Consider the following 20,243-nt stretch of genomic DNA (forward strand, 5'->3'; position numbering starts at 1 on the left):
TACTTCTTGCTTTATGCAGTCCCTGACTTGGTCAGGTTGACTGTAGATTTTACTCTTTATAGGCAGACTGTCACCAGTGTCCACCTCATGGGTGCACCAGTTTGTCTGACTGGGTGTCAGAGAGAACATTTGTCTAAAGTATTGAAGAACCTGTTTACAATCCTCTTGTTGATGTTCAGAGAGGCTGTCAGAAAAGACTACACCATCTACTGACCCATCATCAGGGTTCTGAGTGAGCAGGTCTGGGAGAGGGTCACTCTCTTCCTCCTGCCCCTCATCTGTGGCCATGAGCAAGCCCATGTCCTCCCTGTTGACACATGCCTTGAGCCTGTTCACATGAAGTACTCTGTGAGGGCTCCTGGGAGTCCCAAGGTCCACCAGGTAGGTGACCTCTCCCTTTTGCTCAATAATGGTATGGGGTCCAGGCCACTTGTCTTGGAGAGCTGCAGGGGCCACTGGCTCCAACACCCACACCTTCTGTCCTGGGTGATACACAGTCAGGACAGCCTTTTGGTCATGCCAAGCTTTTTGAAGTTCTTGGCTGGCCTCCAGGTTTTTAGATGCCTTCTCCATGTACTCTGCCATCCTGGAGCGGAGACCAAGTACATAGTCCACAATATCCTGTTTAGGCTTTTTGAGAGGTAACTCCCATCCTTCCTTCACAAGACATAGGGGTCCTCTTACAGGATGCCCAAACAGAAGCTCAAAAGGGCTGTAGCCAACCCCCTTCTGTGGGACCTCTCTGTAAGCAAACAGAAGGCAGGGTAAAAGGATGTCCCATCTTCGCCTAAGCTTTTCAGGTAACCCTTTTATCATCCCTTTTAGGGTCTTGTTGAATCTCTCCACAAGCCCATTGCACTGTGGATGATAGGGTGTGGTAAATTTGTAATTTACTCCACACTCCTTCCACATAGCAGTCAAGTATCCTGACATGAAGTTTGCACCTCTGTCAGAGACAACCTCCTTAGGAAACCCCACTCTGGAGAAAACTCAAAGTAGGGCCCTGGCCACAACAGGAGCTGTAGTGGTCCTAAGGGGAATCGCTTCTGGATACCTGGTGGCATAATCCACTACCACCAGTATAAATCTGTGCCCAGATGCTGTTGGGGGGTCCATTGGTCCAACAATGTCAATCCCCACTCTTTCAAAGGGTACCCCCACCACAGGTAGTGGTATAAGGGGGGCCTTTGTCGTGCCACCTGATTTGCCACTGGCTTGACAGGTGACACATGAGCGACAAAACTCTTTAGTGTCTTCAGACATATGTGGCCAGTGAAAGTGTGGGGCAAGCCTGTCCCAAGTCTTGTTCTGGCCTAAGTGACCTGCAAGGGGAATTTCATGGGCCAAGGTGAGAAGGAAACCTCTCAGAGACAAGGGGATGACCAGCCTCCTGGTAGCACCAGGCTTGGGGTCTCTTGCCTCAGAGTAAAGGAGTCCATCATCCCAGTACACTTTATGGGCACCTGTGGCATTCCCTGCAGCCTCAGCAGCAGCCTGCTGTCTGAGGGGTTCAAGAGATGAACAGTCTAATTGAGCCTGCCTCAAGTCTGCCCTGGACGGCCCCCCTGTCCCAAGGAACTCAACCTGTTCAGGTTCAAGCTCCCCCTCTAGGACAGTCTCCTGTGAGGGCTGATCCTCTACCTGAGGCAAGGGGGCAGGCACAGCCTTAACCCTACTGCTCTTACTCTTGGTTAGTGTCTGGTCCATTGTTCCAGGATCCAGCACTAGTTCAGCTGGGCATTTCTTGGCCTGTGACCTAGTCACAGCAAGGACATGTGCTGACAAACCTAACATTTCCACATGAGTCCTATACTCCACATCTGACCATAAGGAGGATTCCAAATCATTGCCCAAACGACAGTCCACTGGGAGGTCTGAACTAACTACAACCCTTTTGAGGCCATTTACCCCTCCCCAGGTGAAATTAACAAGTGCCATACTATGGTTGGTAGTGACATTGCTAGCATTGGTCACTAGGTAGTCTGAACCTAGTATTACCTGATCAGGGTCCACAAAGTTTGGTGTCACCATAGTGACACTGGCACAAGTGTCCCTGTAGGCCTGAGCCAATTTTCCATTGATTAAAGGCGTTTGCCTGTACTTGCCCAGAGTACTGGGTCTTATTGTAGGGGTCATATCCATGTCCCCAGTACAAACAAGAACAGCCGAGTAGGTATCCTGACTAGGTCAGAACCCGCCTCAGTTCCCAGGGTTAACCCTACTATAGCCTTGGGAGGATTGCTACCACTACTAACTGTACTAGGGGGTTCAGGTGCCTTAGGGGCAGTAGTGGTAGGAGCTGGGCCTTTCTTGGTGCACTCACTAAACCAGTGAGTATTACTTTTACAGTATTGGCACCATGGTTTCCTCTGACCAATATTATTCTTCTTTTGGGAATTCTGGGACCCACCCTCTTTAGATTGTTGGGGCCCTGTGGAAGACTTCTGGTCATTTTGCTTATTCTCATTACCCTTCTGGTCTGCTTTCTTCTGGCCACCACCCTGGTTCTGGTTCTGTTGCTTGACCCTTGTCCTGACCCATCTGTCTGCCTTCTTTCCCAATTCTTGGGGACAGGTCAGATCTGAGTCAATAAGGTGCTGATGCAACAACTGATTCTGACAATTACTTAAGATTTGCTCTCTCATAATTAGATTATACAATCCTGTGTAATCAGTAACTTTACTTCCCAGTAACCAGCCTTCAAAAGCCTTAGTGGCACAATCAACAAAGTCAGCCCAATCCTGAGACTGAATTTTCTGGGTGTCTCTGAACAGCAACCTGTACTGCTCAGTTGTTAAGCCAAACCCATCAATCAGTGTGTTCTTCAGGACTTGGTAATTGTTAGCATCCTCAGCTCTAGTAGTGAGGAGCTTATTTCTACATTTACCTTCAATGGAGAGCCACAATATAGCTGCCCACTGACTCTGGGGGATGCACTGTACAGTGCAGGCCCTCTACAGAGCAGTCATCCATTTCTGGATGTCATCTCCTTGTTTAAAGGGGGGCACTACTTTACTCAGGTGTCTAGTATCAAAACTCCTGTCTTTATCTCTAGGGATAATGCTGCCACCAGTGGGGTCTGCCCCACTCAATTTCTGCTCTCTGGCAAAGGCAAGTCTTTCTTTGGCAAGGGCAAGTTCTTCCCTCTCAATCCTCAGATTGACTTCCCTCATCTTGGCTTCATGCTCTCTTCTCTGAGGGGATGTCATCCCTCTCTGAGAAGATGCCTGAGAGACATGGGTGTGAATAGATCTGTTAGAGCCTCTGGAGTGAGACCTAACTCGTCTATTCCCAAGGTTAAGCCTGCCTGAGGATGGCCCTGGGGGTCCCCCAGTACCACCTTCATGTAGGCTTAAGTTGGCCCTGGTGAGTCTGCTGACTACTACTGGACCTTTGTCTGCCTCATCCCCAGATGATTCTTCCTCTTCCTCCTCCTCTACACCTTCTGCTTCAGGGAGGTTAGAGTCTGGATCACCAGGGGTTCCCTCTAAGGGGGGAAGGCTCCCATCTGGATTAGAGGGGCCTGTGTTAGAAGCCCTTCTTGCATCAAATGTCTCTAAGAGACCTATCAGAAAAGGAGTGGTAGGGTTAGAACCATGTTTTAGTTTCCTGGAGGTACACAATTGTCTCATCTCCTGGAAGCTAAGGGCTGCATATCTTGACATGACCTATGGAGGGTCAACTGCCACAAGGGGAGCTACTGTGTTCTCTCCTGTGGTAGACATGCTTTTCTAGTGAGGTGTAAGTGGTGCACCTACCTACACTATGGGTTTACCTACTGATCCCTTGCTAAGAGTTGTAGTCAGGGTGTGCTACTCCCTTTCTACTACAACAGCTGGTTCAGTAAAACTCAGAGTATTTCTAAGCTTGTTATATGTACCTATGGTACCTTATGTGATCTTTCAAATGAAATCTCAAGATTATATTTGGTAAAAACAACAGCAAGCTCAAATCCCAACCGCTGCACACCAATGTGAGAAGTTGGCCTGATATATGATGCTCACTAGTTCTAGTGATCACCTTGTATTAGTCCAAACAACCCTTATGGTGATTGGTTTTAAAGTCAACCTTATAGACCAGCTGTTTTACCACATATAACCCCTTGAATACCACATGAAAGGACAGCACACAAGTTGTTATGAAAATAAACAATATATTTATTAACTAACATACACCTCTGAACTCTTTATGAGATCAGAGGGCTAAGCACATGACAAACTCTTAGGAAAAATACGTTTAAGTTGCACAAATCACAATGGTGCCCTAGGGGCACGACAAACCATATACTAAGTAAGTGGAATGTGAAAGTCGATAATAGGAATGGAGCTGTCCAGAGGCTGTAGGATCGCTGGGACCACGCTATACTAACTTGAGGTAAGTAATAGGAGGCCCACGGAGCGCGTGTGCAGAGTATGAACTCACATGCGAGATGCGTACAAACGTCTATGGACAGTACAGTTCAAGAAAAAGGTGAGTACGGACGTCCCGGACTAGATAGGACTAAAACGACTGTGGAACTGGACACTAGGAGAGTCAAGCTACCCTTGAGCACCGAAATGCTCGTGTTACCTCACCCACAGGCTGCGGGTGCATAGGTGCCAAGTCGTGTCGGGTTCCAGCGTTGAAGTCTATGGAGCCTGGAGGAAAAGATGCTGCAGGCAGTCAGGAGGAAGATGTCCGGTGTGATCCAAGGGTGGATCAGTGAAGAGAAGAACCTGAAAGCAGAGGGGACAATGTTCAAAGTCACTAGCCAGTGACTGGAGTGGAACCAGGAGTGGAACCAGATGTCTTCGCGATCAGGTGAAGGTGGACGCTTGTCTCTGCAGCCACGTGGACCAGGTGGTGTCTTCGACAACCAGGATGGAGGCACGAGCTGTCCCACGCAGGCTCTCGCTGTCGGCGGTGTCAGCTTCGGATTCGGAGTCAACAGGCCTTGGCAAAGGCAACCCACGCGGTGAGTGGAAACGGCGTCTGGAGTAGACCAGGAGGGTCCGGGGTGCTCCTCTTTTGGAAGGGAGCTAGGGCCAGTCTGGAGCAACCAGACCAGCAGTGAAGATTTCGGAGTTCGTCGTCTAGGAGGTCACTGGCCAGCCGGCAAGTGACCAGACAACGCGTCGAGCAGCAACCAGGCAGAAGGGCCCCACGCAGATCTCGTGGATGCTGGAGGGCTGGTCTTCGGTGCAGGAGCTGCTCGGGGTCGGGGCTTCTCAGTCCCCAAAGCACTTGGACGAGGATGCCTCGGAAGTCGTGCTGGAGCGAAGTGCTGCTTCTTTCAAGATGGCCGGTCCCACGTGTCTCGTCGCACCCACAGATCTCAGCTGTGCTGCAGATGTAGGTAGAGGTCGGAGAGGTCTGGGAATCCGGGTCTCGTCGGGCTCTGAAGTCTGGATCCGGGAATGAAGACGACAAAGGGAAGCCGCTGTACGCTGATGGTGCCTGCTTGTGCAGGGTGGACACTCCTTGCCCACAAGGGAGATATCTTCAGTCTTCTTTGGAGCAGAACGTGAAGTCCAGAGTTTCTTCTTGTGAAGTTGATCAGGATAATCTAATTTGGAATGGGACCAGCTCCTACCTTTATCCGGCTAAAGGGGGGGCTGCACTACGACTAGGTCCCTCCTCTGGGTGGGACCAGGAAGGGGGGTGGTTACACCCCCTTTCCTTTGTCCGGTCTTGCACCAGCACTGGGGCTGGAGTGCCCCAGGCATGTCTCATTCCTTTCAGCCCTGTCCTACCTAATACACAAAATCCTGTCTGGGGTGGTGCTAGCACCTCCCAAGGCAGGAAACCCTTTGTCCAAGCCTCCCTCGCTGGAAGGACTCCCAGCAGCAGGAGGTCAGACTTGTGTCTGTGGTGGCAGCATCCATTTTGTGATGCTGAGGCTCGAGTTAACTTTAACCGGGGTTCACAGTTACATACATGTCGTGTCCCTCTAGAAGGGTGAAATGCTACCCCCGTCGCCAGAATTGGCGAGGGGTAGTATTCCAATTCGTATGACACCTTACTCGACATGTTTTGATAATGCTATACCAAAGTTAGCATTTAACCGCGAGGATTATAATGCACTTAAGAGTATATGGTATAGCGTTATCAGGGAACAGCTATTAGGACTTGGTTCCGCAAGCTGCAAACGGGCTCAGCTCATGCCAGAGCACCATCTCACATAATTCCAAGCACTCTGCCTTCAGGATTGATAAGGCCTGCCATAGGAGTGACTGATAGGAATATATGTGTCCATTTTAGGTTTAGATATAGGTAACTATATCTAAAGCAAAGGGTGATTACACCACCTTGCCCCAGCTGTCGTGCAGCCAGTTGTGTACGTTTAGATGGCCAGCCAGGGGTGGCATAATACATGCTTCAGCCCCTGGTAGGCCCTGGGTACACCTATGCCCTGGGTACCTATAGTACACTGTACAGGGACTGATAAGGTGGCCCAGTACCAATTGGTCAATGCACCTAAGGTACATGGTTGTCAATTTAGAGAGAGAACAGCTAGGCTGTGGGTCTGATTAGCAGGCCCACAGCCAGGGAAAGTCGTAAACCAGTGAAGCAAAAAGCAAAAATCGGGGGTGACCATAGGATTGCAGACCCTACTCTCCTACAGGGAGGAAAACTCGTCTGAGATCTTGGCGCCGGATCTCTAACACGCCAGACGCCGGAGGTCCAGAAACGAAGGCAGTTCACTTACCGAATGATCTCAACTTAATGAAGCCAGTGTCTAACTCGGATCTCCGGATTAACTACCGGGCGTTCGAATCTCCAACCTGTACCACATTCGTTCTCAAGTTCAGAAATTCCATCCTGTGTGAGACTGTCCACCACCCTCGTAGCCCCTGAGTGCTACCTGCAGCTACGGATCTATCCAGTCCCTGTCCTGAGGAGAACCCACAATCCTTTTGTGGTTCGAAACGCGTTGACCCCCAGCCTGTGACAAGGAAGAAGGGTGCAACTAGGGATTAAAATAATACCACTCTACCACCCCTAGTTGTTCAATCCTATAAGTACCCAATCACAGGCATAGTTAGACAGGCAGGCAGCATCTCTGAATCCCCTTGTCCGCCTGTCTTCTGGTATACAATTTGAAGGACTGGTGTTTGTTTAAAATGTTTCTTATTGTATCAATTTAATTGTGTATATCTTTGTTTTTGGTGTTTTGAATTTTGAGTATTGATTGTGTACAGATCCAACACTTGTATATATTGGGCACATTACTTTCTGAATGTATGCTTGATTGTTTTGATAATTGTGCCTTTTGAGGACATGCAAAGAAGTCAATGAAAAATTTGAATAAAATAAAATAAAACATTTTTTTTCAAACAACACAGTGGGTCACTCCGTACTTACTTGTAATTTGTACACTGGGTGTGTACAAATTACAAAAAAGTAAACCTGACTGGCTACTTGTTCTGTTTGGTGGATCTGTGTCAAAGGCACTGAAAAAAGGGAACTGATGTCAATGTTCTAGGGCAGTCACTTTATCGTCTTGGGGGTGTTGCCTGACATCACTTCCTGAACAGACTGACTCAAGCGCCCTCTACTGGCGACATCACAGATTTGAAGTTTTCCGGATCCAGTCTGACACCTGGGGATTCTTCTACAGGTGAGGATCCTGCAGTTATCCATATGAATGATATTTTTTACTAAACCCCACCATAAAGAGTCCATAACTTCAGTATTGTGAACAGCGAGGCGAAATAACCATCCCACAATCAAACACCAAGTCGAGGTTTGGCAGCATCGAGACACTTTAATATACATAGGTTTATAAGTCTACAGAAAATAAGTATGTACAGCTTGTAACAGGCGCTTTATTCAGAGGGAAATTATATTTTTGCATTTACAATGGCACAAATTTACTATATACACTTCCCATGATAATTATGATGATATTTGAAGGAATCAGTCGGAGACGCATAATGCAGAAATTAAAATAGACAATGGAGGCAGAGTTAAACAAACAGATGCCCCTCTTTCCTGTTAATTAGCTGTCAATGAAGTACTTTAAAGAATACTGTTAAGTTCACAAAAGTGATCTCTTTTAAATAAACTGCTTGTAAAATGTCTGAAATATTTTTAATATATAATACTATCCAGTTGGTGCGTGGTTTTGCCAATATACAATCAAGAAGATGCACAGAACACAACACTAAATGAGGAGGAATTCTATTGCACCCACAATCTCAAAGGCCGGTATGCCGCTTTTGCTGGAGGCACTGCACTACAGCTTTCCATAAACATTTACAACACTTTCAGTAAACACAAAAGATATAATTGTAGTGCAACAGCTAAAAGAAGTGACACATCCCCTTAACTCTTTAAAGAAATGTCCATATGTAGAACTAAAGTCTGTAAGTTAGAGGGCTTACATTGTTACTCCTACAAACAAATCCCCCACATGAAGCTTTGTTGCCTTGTTGTTCAACTAACTCCAAGTTCTGAATTGTCCTCTCTTCGTGCAACCGTGGGCTACAGATGTCCCACAATGCTGTTAACAATTCGACCACAGGAGAATTGTTCTCTTCAATGACCGGTTAAGTAGTCCTGAGTGGAGTCTGAAGCAAAGGAATCGGCATCTTCATTGTCTGAGTCCTCGCTGCTATCATCGGCGGCGGGCTCTCCAGTCAATGCTATTCGGGCATAGTCATCGGTGTCTATTGATTTGCAAAAGTGAATGGCGTATTTTAGCTTTTCCTCCAACACCTGCTTGCAGGAATACCTGGGGAGCTTCAGCAGGAAGAAGCATGTGTAAGATTCTGGCAGAAAGTGGTCTGGAGGATTGTATTTATCCAAAACCTGTGGAGAAAAAAATATGTGAATCAATTCACCGTCAGAACTTTATTGACTTTGTGCTAAGCAAAACACAATGGGAAGATTGATTAGAAGGTAATGTCCCAGGGAACCATTCATAATCCAGCTGATACTGGCTACTAGATCAGGTACAATTAATGCATTGTGTGCCAACTAATAAACCTAAACGTACACAGTATGGGCATATGGCTGTTATTTCGAATACAAACCGAGCAACTTCTAAAGCAGGCAGAAGAATCAATACATGAAGCTATAATACCGGTAAATAAATCCACTTGCTCAAGGAGTATATTTCGACATTTTCCCAACCTAAAAAATGTGTATCTGTTGCATAAAGTTACAGGTAAGGAACCTTACTTTTCTTCATAAGTTGATCTCCTAATAAGGACCATTTCGACATCCCCTGGTATGAGCATATATTTTCAATGTCAACAAGAAATCCACGATGGACTAAAATGCTAAGGTGCATTAAACATCCTGTTCCCACTCTCATATGCCATACATAATGAAAACATCAACGGATATGCCAACAACAACCATGGTCAGAGACACTCAAGGAAACGTTAACGTCTGCTACACTTCATTCGTCATGTTTGCCACCTAGTGGTGTGAAAGATTCCCTCTAAGAAGTTAGTGGATGTAACTCCTCAGTTTCTGCAACTGTACAGTTCCTGTCCTGGCTCTCTAAAATCTAATTTTGAGGCAGGAGATGAAATGGTTAGGGAGTAGAGGCAGAGAATGAGGGAAAAGCCAAGTAAAGGGTAGGGGACCATCCATGTTCCAAGGGAACGGGCATTGACACCTGTGGCTAGATTCACCCACACAATCCCAGGCTGTCACCCTAGCTTGGCTACAAGACAGGAATCTGATCAGAGTACACCTCCGTGTTTACGGCTATTTTGAAATTATCTAAAGGGCTTGCTTGGGCCACTGATATATGTTCATAATTTCCAATTTTGGCTAAAACGAGCCGTTGAAATCCAAGCAATGTGCGTGAAAACATATGCAAAGTGGTTGGCGATAAATAAATACATTTGGAAAGCTGGCAAATTATGATGGCATTCAGACGTGAGGTAATCGAAATGGTCATGGGTATGTGGAAAACTGTGACCAGCTCATATAATCACGTTTGCCATTGTCGTGGCTCCTTTTGCTTAATTCGATGCACAGTAAACAACTCAGCACACTTCCACGCAGTAGCACTAGAGTCCTTCAGCAAGAGAGCAATCATTCCAAGGGCAGTAGATAAAAAAACAAAAGCTTTTAAGTTAGTGGCCAAATCGCATTATTCAGTGAACATAAAACAACTGGAATATGGATGCTCAACAAGGTGCAATCCTTAATTCAAGTAAACAATAACTATCTGATATACAACAAAATATACTAGTTACTGCCAATATTAAATCACCCGGTCATCAAAATAACTAAAAGAAATAAATCAGAAAAACGTGAAAAAAAATACTCTTTGATCGACAGTTAGGGATTAGATGCTTGACAAGGCCTAAAAAACACACAGGAAGAACTGAACACATCCCAGCTAGAGAGGTCTGGTAGAAATCATTTCACCTGAATGACAACATTCTAATTAGGATTTGCTGCTATCACAGCACCAAAAAATAGTTCCAAAATATGTTTTGAAGGGCAGGTGCTAATAATCTTTCATTTAGACACAACTACCTCAGAATGCTTCTGTGGAATACAACACTTTATGAATGAATTGGTCCTCGCCTGAATGACAAAAACTAGGATGCTTTACTTCAAAGAACACATTCAAAACTGCCTTAACAAGGGTCAAGTCACTGTGAGCACCTAACATGCTCACGAGTCGGGTAGAGTGTAAACCACGACACTTTTGACTGATAGCATACAATCTGCTTGTATAAAGATACTAGTACACACCGATAAGCGCGACACACAAATTCAAATCTGAAAACGGTAGGGCACTATGGGCTGAGCATCTGTTAAACGTTTAGTTGTTCATTTAGTTAGTTTATGCAATTGTCTTGATTATGTTTGCCTAATTTATCTAATCCATTGACACTACCTGGCCATCTACGAGTACCGATGTTACCACTATGTCTCCATACAAATACATGTAAAGGCAGACAGTAATAGACGTGCAATAACGTATTTGATGCACAAGATAACTAGCACTTTATGGTTATAATTATTGTCCTGCTTTTATGTCCCCCGACTCCTTTATCATATTCCTATTGTCTAAATAATGTAATTGGGACATAAATGCATACGTGTACCGTATCCATGATATACATCGAAGTCCAGTGCTGCTTGCATGCTGAAATTATGTGTATTGAAAATATAAAATCAATAAAGAGATTTCATTAAAGAAAAAAAAACACACACAAGAGCCAAGTCATTAAAACTGGGCTTAGCTCATGCACTACAAACTAAGTTAAATAAACCAAGGATGACACCGATTTTTAAGAGTTCCAATATAGTCAAAGTGAACACAGTAATTAGGAACATGCATTTAACTCAACACCCTAGGGAAGAACCCCCACCCTTTAAGCCAGCCACAGAAACTACAGGTGGTGAGAGGTGACAGGAGCCGTTCTACTTCATTAGGAGTTACAAAGGATTCATAGCAAGAAGGAATGCAGCCCTATCATACCCCTTCAAATCATACAAGAGGAACGTTTGATACCTCCAAATAGTAGGAGCTCTGTGACAGACCCAGACCCATTTTTTACAATACCACAAATATGGTGTAAAGGATGAAAATCCTGATTGGTATCTTCCGCAGTTCCAATGGTAATGGAACAAGCATTGATAATGCAACAGGTATCGCCTTTGGTTAAGTTAAAGCCATTTGCTTTGCTAATGGTATTGTACAGCAAAGCAAATAGCTTTAACTTAATAAAAGGCGAGACCTATTGCATTGTTAATGCTGGTTTTAAAGAGCATTTAGATAGCGCAAACTAGACCCGAGACATCGGGTATCCGAGCGCTTTACATGAGCACCAGTTTCGTTACAGAAGGACACAATTATTTTTATTAGGCACGGGGGGATGAAGTGATTTGCCCAGAATCTCAGAATGTTCAGCGTCGTTGCTTAGACTTGAATCTGGGTCCCCAGCTTCGAGGCCGACCACTCTAGCCATTAAGCTACATCCTCTCCCCAGCTTTGCCCAGGTTTACTCCTAAACCTGTCCTGCCTGGTCTGAGAGCAAAAAGCTCTTCCCGGATAAAAGGCTGCATCTGAAAAGTAACAGCTCTGTCTATATACTCTGCCCAGATGAGAGCCAATAGCTGTGCCCAGGTACGCTGCCAAACCTGCTCTGCCCAGGTACGCTGCCGAGCCTGCTCTGCCCAGGTACAATGCCGAGCCCAGGTACACTGCCGAGCCTGCTCTGAGACGACATGAACCGGATGTCAAAGAGGAAGAGTAAAGGCGCAGCACACTCACCGAACCATTAACGCTCCTGTCCCGCCCAACACACGGGAGCTCCCCCAAAACACACACACACAGCCTCTCCCTAACATGCGCATACACAGCTCCCCCCAAACACGCAGCTCCCCCTAAAAAGACACACACACCTACAACAGAGGCAGCACACGGCTGCGGTATTAACAGCCCTTTCAAATTATTCTCACTTTGAGTAAGCTAATGTCCGTGAGCGTTTAGAAGCGGAGAGTCCAGCTTTAACCAGCACTGATAATAATTCGCATTATTCTAATATTTCGCATTTACTTTGATACATGGGTTGTTTAATAGTCCCATTTGGTAGTCTGCAAAATTATCTACAGTCAACCCTCAGACAATCACTTTTATGGAGCTTCATGTCAGTGCAGTCGTTTCTAAGTGCTGTCATTCACAGCTGTGAAAGTTTCCAACTTTAATTGTATTCAATGCATTAATATCTCGAGAATGACAAAGTGAGTGGACTTTACCGGACTCCTGACCACTCATCACCGGAGGCGTCACCAGCGAGCATTTAACCCACTGAGCTCCCTCGCTGGTTAATAAGATGATCATACATAATTATTAGTCTGAACTTCTCCACCTCTCGTGCGGGTTCTGCGGCAGTAAAAGCAGCGCACTCCATGCTCTAATACTAGTAACAGTGGTACACATGCAGACTTTAGCTGTGACTGCCGAGCACCAATGAGCCCTGAAGTGCTGCTGAAGCGAGGGTGTAAAGCGCCAAGCACGGCGTCCGCGTATGAACCGCTCTATCTTTGACAACAACCTGCAGGCTATTGGTTGCTTTAGTCATGTGACTGACCCTGCCTAAGGCCAACATACACCGCCTGTAGGGAAAACGCTAAACTTTCTGACAGGCTGCTTTATCTCTGTGCAGACTTCGGGGTCCTCGATCCAACACCAATCAAGGCTGTCTTCAGCACCGATTCGATTTTTATCAGAATACTTTAAAACAGCCTAAGATTAAAGCACCAGATTAAATATACTGTATGCACATTGTATGGTAGGAATTATTTGTAGCCCACATATTTACCAATATTGGTTTATTGGTGCTAGAATTCATGATAATTTTTATCCAAAGTTAAAGTACCACGTCAAAGTCAGTAATAAATAATGCAGCAATCCCACACGCTAGTGATTCGCCAATGGGTGTTCCCTTTACTAGAATTCCCCGGGCATTGCTACATTTTACACGCATTCAATTAATTTATACAAAATAAAATTTATAGGTCCAAATGTTAGCTAAATTTTCAAATAGAAACCTAGAGTCCCTCTACGTGTAGTCAATGTCAAACTGACAATGTTCGCACGTTTAGGGATACAATAATGGCCAGCTCTCTTATGTGGAAGCCATGCACCGTAAATGTGTGGTACATGCGGCGCCCGCAGCGGCGGCATATCACAGGTCCAGGGATGTTGAGTCTTACAGTGGCACTGCCCGTCCCAGGTACGAGCTGGACTAATCCGTTCACTCCAAAGCGCACCTCCTTGGCTCCCGCACGGACGCCCATGACCATATACCACTACATAATGTCAATCTGTATAACTCTCTTGTGACCCATATAGTGCCACCGATTCTGTGAGGTGAAGTGCTTAGAAGGTCTTCAATAACACTGCATTGTATACCCCGCTTGCTAACATTACCATCCGCAGTTGTCTGAGGTAAAAGCGCATAGACATACGCTGTTACAAGAAAAAGCATTCCCTTTGCTAGGACACCAAAATACAAAATGGCGTTGGGCTGTCCACAGCCCCTATGGACTACGGACACGCGCATGCTGTCTGCTATGGACAAATGGCAAGAGCAGCCATGTTTGTCCATGCAGATGTGTGCAAGCAATCCCTCGGTATAATCGATTCAAAAGGTACTCGCAATAGCGAGAGCAGGGTATGCGCTGCTTTCGCTAGGCAAGACCTAAAAACTGCTTTACACATTAAAAAAATGCCAACCTTAAGAAAGAAAACTGAAAAAAAGACCCATTGAGAATTGAGGAATCTGTTTAACATGACATTCGCAGAAAGACTTAAGAGATAACAACAGAGGGAGGTCTTTACTGATAAACTTTCACCACAGAATAAGTCATTTGAAGTGAATGCAGGCAGCACCTACATAAAACAGAGGGCTTCAGGTAAATACGAATCCAGAGAGCCAAAAGACTAATACTGGAGCTTCCAGCCTTCTTAATTGTTTTTTGAAAATCATCACCAGCAGCTTCATTGGAGGAAAAAAGCCCCTTGAAACCAACAGGTCAGTTAAGACCTATGAACACCTGATTTACCAAACGCCAATTAAGTCAATTAGAAAGCCAGTAACATGAAAGAATGAAAAAAAAACCTACACCATGTTATTCTCAATCTTTGCTTAAGTAGAGATAGTAAAATGATTGCTTGTTTATGTGGCTGCTTTTTTATTAATGATTACGTTTTATTTTATGCGCAAAATAAAACACATATATGTGTAAAAAAAAACCAATTGTGCTATAACACGTTATTGTCGAAAAAAACTCAAGTTCAACTAAAATCCAACTGACCAATTAATTGAAAACAAAACCTACTGAAAAGCAGGGACACTTCGACTATAATGGGGCAGGATTATACAAGGGCTATATGGTGTCAAAGTGGCCACTGGAACCAATCTGTTGACAAGCTTTTTGAGCTGTAGAGCAGATTTCACACCAACAAGCACTGCCATTCAAAATGGTGGAAATCATTGTCAACACAAAAGAGACCGAAATCGTTCCCTAATAGGCTATGTACCATTGCAGCTTACATTCAAGTAGGTAATGCTTTCCCATGACTGAGGTTATAGCAGGAATGACGTATTAGAAAAATAGATTAGGATTGATATTTGTCAAATGTGGATGTCTCCGACATATGTGACAATGACAGCCTCAAAGATATTTAGCCCGGTTCACTGTTGAAAAAAACTCCTAAAAAGAAGTTATTTACCTTCGGTAACGATATATCTGTAAGAAACAATCGTCAGTTATACATTCCTTACCTTGGAATTACCCCCAGGCGTCAGACTGGATCTGAAAAGTTTTTTCGCCAGCAGTACCTCTGCGTGTTGGAAGATGGTGTTGGTCGGCTCCGCGTTTGTTGTTGGTGTCGTGGTTGCTGGGATGACGTTGCAGTAGCTACTTATACGCAGCCCTTGTGCGTGTTCTGTAGACGACTTTCCGCGCCAGAAACGCAGAGCCATGCAAGACACTGACCACTGGTGCACAAAACTAGGGACCTGGAGGGATGTCCTTAACCCTAGAAATCAGTTCCCAGAGCAGGGAGAATGAGCGGGGCGGTAAGGAATCTATAACTAACTAATGTACGAGTTACTTCGCTTCGGTAACGATGTATCTGGTAGAGACGTTGTCTAGCCGCAGATTCCTTAACTTAGAATATCCCCAGGCGTCAAACTGGATCTGGAATTTTTCTTGCAGCGGGATGACTCCACACGACCCCGCCCTGACGTCGTCCACGTACGTGAGGTCAGCAAGGACATATAAGTCCCTCCCGGCGCACTGACATCAGTTTTCTTCGGAGAAACTTTTCTGCGGCACAACGCAGAGCCACCAACAAAAAACTGTGAAAGTAGGGGAACAGTTTTCGAGAGATGAAAAATCTGTGAATAAAAGAGGAGGATGGTGGAAGATACCATAGCAAAAGACAGAATTAGACACTGCTTACATATTAGTGAAAAAGCAGCACGAAAGAGCCCCACAAGCTAAGCGAAGACCCTTCCCTGAGTGCAACAAGGGACGAACATCTCAACAGACAGAAGGATAATGCTACATACCAGTATGTATCTGTTCTTGGCATGTAGAGCTGCAGAGTTGCACACTGTTGCATACATCGCCATCTAGTGTTGGGCCCGGATGTTTGCACTTGTTTTTGTCCTGAAAAGTTCTTTGGAAGTCACGAGATAGGTGACTCCTCCTTTGGATCACACTGCGCACGGGCATCGGCACCCTCCTCAGAATATTTTTCGCCATTAGGGAAATGATGGAGCTTTGCAAGAAAAGGAAGGATGTCCATGTAAGCTGTATCTAATTAAGATAATACTGGAACAGATAAAGGGTGCCAGGGAGGCGGGTGGGCGTGTGTAACTCTGCAGCTCTACATGCCAAGAAGAGATGCATACTGGTAAGTAGCATTTTCCGTTCGAGGCACATGAGCTGCAGATTACACACTGTTGCATAGATTATACAGCAGGCTCACTGTTAGCGGCGACCACCAGTATCTGTTGCAGTAATTTGAAATAGTGTTTTGAGTACAGCCTGTCCCACAGTAGCTTGCTGTTTAGTTTGCACATCTACACAATAGTTTTTTGTGAATGTGTGCGGTGTAGACCATGCTTTGCAGATGTCATATAATGGAATGTTCCCTAAAAATGAATGCCATTGAAGCCCCTAACTTTCTTGTAGAGTGGGCATAAGGAGGAACAGATAAGGTATGTTTAGCTTTGTGGTAGCAAATTTGTATACATTTGACAATCCATCTAGCTAACCCAGATTTTGATATAGGGTTGCCTTTATGTGGTGGTGAGAAAGACACGAACTGTAGTTTGGTCTTACGAAAGGGTTGTGTTCTTTCAATGTAGTATAGCAACGCTCTTTTGACATCTAAGGTATGGAGCGCTCTTTCTGCGACGGTTTGTGGCTGCGAGAATAAAAAGGGCAGTTCCACAGATTGATTGAGGTGGAAGGGAGAAATGACTTTAGGAAGGAATTTAAGATTAGTAAGGAGAACAACCTTATTATGATGCATCTGCAGGAAAGGTTCTTGAATGGTTAGGGCTTGTAATTCACTAACTCTCCGTAGAGAAGTAATAGCTACTAGGAACGCAACCTTCCATGTTAAGAATTGTAGTTCACATTTATGTAAGGTTCGAAGGGAGGTCCCATTAGCCGTGTGAGAACAATGTTTGAATTCCACACAGGTGAAGGTGGTGCTCTGGGAGAAATTATTCTTTTAAGTCCTTCCATGAATGCTTTTATAGCAGGTACTCTGAAAAGTGATAGATGCTGTCTATTTTGTAGATATGCTGCTATGGCAGCAAGATGCAGTCTGATAGACGTGTAGGCCAAGTTACATCTTTGTGACACATCTAGAGGATTGATATTGTTGTTGTGACAATATATTACAAAGCGTTTCCATTTAGCTGCATAGCATGCTCTAGTGGTTGGGCGTCTAGCTTCTTTAATGACGTTCATGCAGTCAGGAGGAAGGTTAAGGTTGAGCTGAGCTGAGCTGGGTCCAGGTGTCTGATCTCTCCATGGTTCTGGGTTAAGAGGTGTGGAGATAGGTACAGTTTTTGGTGCGGTACTACAGAAAGTTCCAGCAGTGTGGTGTGTGAGAAGTTGGCCCGATATATGATGCTCACTAATTCTAGTGATCACCTTGTATCAGTCCAAACAACCCTTATGGTGATTGGTTGTAAGTCAATCTTATAGACCAGCTAGCCTAATGGTAGCATGGACAAAGCAGTCTTAGTCTAAACACGTTTGGCATGTGAAGCCAGCTGTTTTACCACATATAACCCCTTGAATACCAAATGAAAGGACACCACACAGGTAGTTATGAAAATAAACAAGATATTTATTAACTAACATACACCTCTGAACTCTTTATGAGGTCAGAGGGCTAAGCACATGACAAGACTCTTAAGAAAAATACGTTAAGTTGCACGAGTTACAATGTTGCCCTAGGGGCGCAACAAACCATATACTAAACAAGTGGTATAAGGAAGTCGATAGAAGGAATGGAGCTGTCCAGAGGCTGTAGGATCGCTGGGACTACACTATCCTAACTTTAGGTAAGTAATAGGAGGCCTATGGGACGCGTGTGCAGAGTGTGAACTCACACACGAGATGCGTAACAACGTCTATGGACAGTACAGTTCAAGAAAAAGTTGAGTACGGACAATCCTGACTAGTCAGGACTAAAACGACTGTGAATCTGGACACTAGGAGAGTCAATCTACCCTTGAGCACCGAAATGCTCTTGTTACCTCACCCACGGGCTGCGGGTGCATAGGTGCGAAGTCGGGTCGGGTTTCTGCGTTGAAGTCTATGGAGCCTGAAAGAAAAGATGCTGCAGGCGACCAGGAGGAAGATGTCCGGGTGGATCCAAGGGTGGATCAGGGAAGCTGAAGACCTGAAAGCAGAGGGGACAATGTTCAAAGTCACTAGCCAGTGACTGGAGTGGAACCAGAAAGGAACCAGATGCGGTCTTTGCGATCAGGTGAAGAGTGGACGCTTGACTCTGCAGCCACGTGGACCAGTTGGTGTCTTCAACGACCAGGATGGAGGCACGAGCTGTCCCACGCAGGCTCTCGCTGTCGGCGGTGTTGGATCCGGATTCGGCGTCAACAGGCCTTGGCAAAGGCAACCCACACGGTGAGTGGAATCAGCGTCTGGTGCGGACCAGGAGGGTCCGGGGTGCTTCTCCTTTGCAGGGAAGCAAAGGCCAGTCTGGAGCAACCAGACCAGCGGTGTGGATTTCAAGGATCGTCGTCTAGGAGGCCACTAGCCAGCCGGCAAGTGACCAGACAACGCGTCAAGCAGCAATCAAGCAAAAGGGCCCCACGCAGATCTCGTGGATGCTGGAGGGCTGATCTTCTGTGCAGGAGCTGCTCGGGGCTGGGGCTTCTCAATCCCCAAAGCACTTAGTCGAGGATACCTCAGAAGTTGTGCTGGAAGCGAAGTGCAGTTTCTTCAAGATGGCCGGTCCCACGTGTCTCGCCGCACCCACGGATATCAGCTGTGCTGCAGATGTATGTAGAGGTCGGAGGGGTCTGGGAATCCGGGTCTCGTCGGGCTCTGAAGTCTGGATCCTCGAGGGAAGACGACAAAGTGAAGCCGCTGGACGCTTAATGGTGCCTGCTTGTGCAGGGTGGACACTCCTTGCCCACAAGATTTCTTCAGTCTTCTGTGGAGCAGAACGTCGAAGTCCAGAGTTTCTTCTTGTAAAATCAATTCAGAATAATCTGATTTGGAATGGGACCAGATCCTACTTTTATCCTGCTAAAGGGGGCTGTATTATCACTAGGTCCCTCCTATGGGTGGGACCAGGAAGGGGGGTGGTTACACACCTTATCCTTTGTCCGGTTTCGCACCAGGGCTGGGGCTGGAGTGCCCCAGCAACTGGTTTGAGCCGGTGTATGCACAGGGCACCTTGTGTGCCCCAGGCATGTCTCATTACTTTCAGGCCTGTCCTACCTAATACACAAAATCCTGTCTGGGGAGGTGCTAGCACCTCCCAAGGCAGGAAACCCTTTGTTCAAGCCTCCCTCGCTGGAAGGACTCCCAGCAGCAGGAAGTCAGACTTGTGTCTGGTGGCAGCATCCATTTTGTGATGCTGAGGCTCGAGTTTAACTTTAACCGGGGTTCACAGTTAGGTACATGTCGCACAAGTTACTACTTGTGTAACGATATATCTGTAAGAGACATTAGTTAGTGATGGATTCCTTACCTTAGAATATCCCCAGGCGTCAGACTGGAGCTGGAAACGTTTGCTTAGCAGTACCCCCCCTGCGCGTCGTCTGAGGCTCCGCGTCAGTCGAGGTACATGTCGTGTCCGTCGAGGTACATGTACATGTCGTGTCCCACTAGAAGGGTGGAATGCTACCCCCGTCGCCAGAATTGGCGAGGGGGTAGTATTCCAATTCGTATGACACCTTACTCGACATGTTTTGATAATGTTATACCATAGTTAGCAATAACCGCAAGGATTATAATGTACTTAAGAGTATATGGTATAGCGTTATCATGGAAACAGCTAAAGGACTTAGTTCCGAAAGCTGCAGACAGGCTCAGCTCATGCTAGAGCACCATCTCACATAATTCCAAGTACTCTACCTCCAGGATTGTTAAGGCTTGCCATAGGAGTGACTTATAGGAGTATATGTGTCCATTTTAGGTTTAGATATAGGTATACTATATCTAAAGCAAAGGGTGATTACACCACCTTGCCCCAGCTGATCGATCAGCCA

The 20,243-nt window shown here is 45.7% G+C and overlaps 1 protein-coding gene across 5 annotated transcripts in view; it reads right to left on the reverse strand.

The window, feature by feature from the left end:
* Window positions 1–7,727: 7,727 nt before the first annotated feature.
* Window positions 7,728–20,243, reverse strand: part of HERC2 (HECT and RLD domain containing E3 ubiquitin protein ligase 2) — a 1,676,463-nt gene continuing 1,663,947 nt past the window's right edge. For all 5 annotated transcript variants that reach the window (XM_086934186.1, XM_086934185.1, XM_086934187.1 and 2 more), the window contains one exon: window positions 7,728–8,793. In XM_086934186.1, the coding sequence (XP_086790312.1) occupies window positions 8,521–8,793 (273 nt within the window). In that variant the 3' untranslated portion in view covers window positions 7,728–8,520. The remainder of the gene's footprint in view (window positions 8,794–20,243) is intronic.

The sequence above is a fragment of the Lissotriton vulgaris genome, chromosome 8 (assembly GCF_964263255.1).
Source record: "Lissotriton vulgaris chromosome 8, aLisVul1.2, whole genome shotgun sequence".
In the NCBI taxonomy this organism is placed as follows: Eukaryota; Metazoa; Chordata; class Amphibia; order Caudata; family Salamandridae; genus Lissotriton; species Lissotriton vulgaris.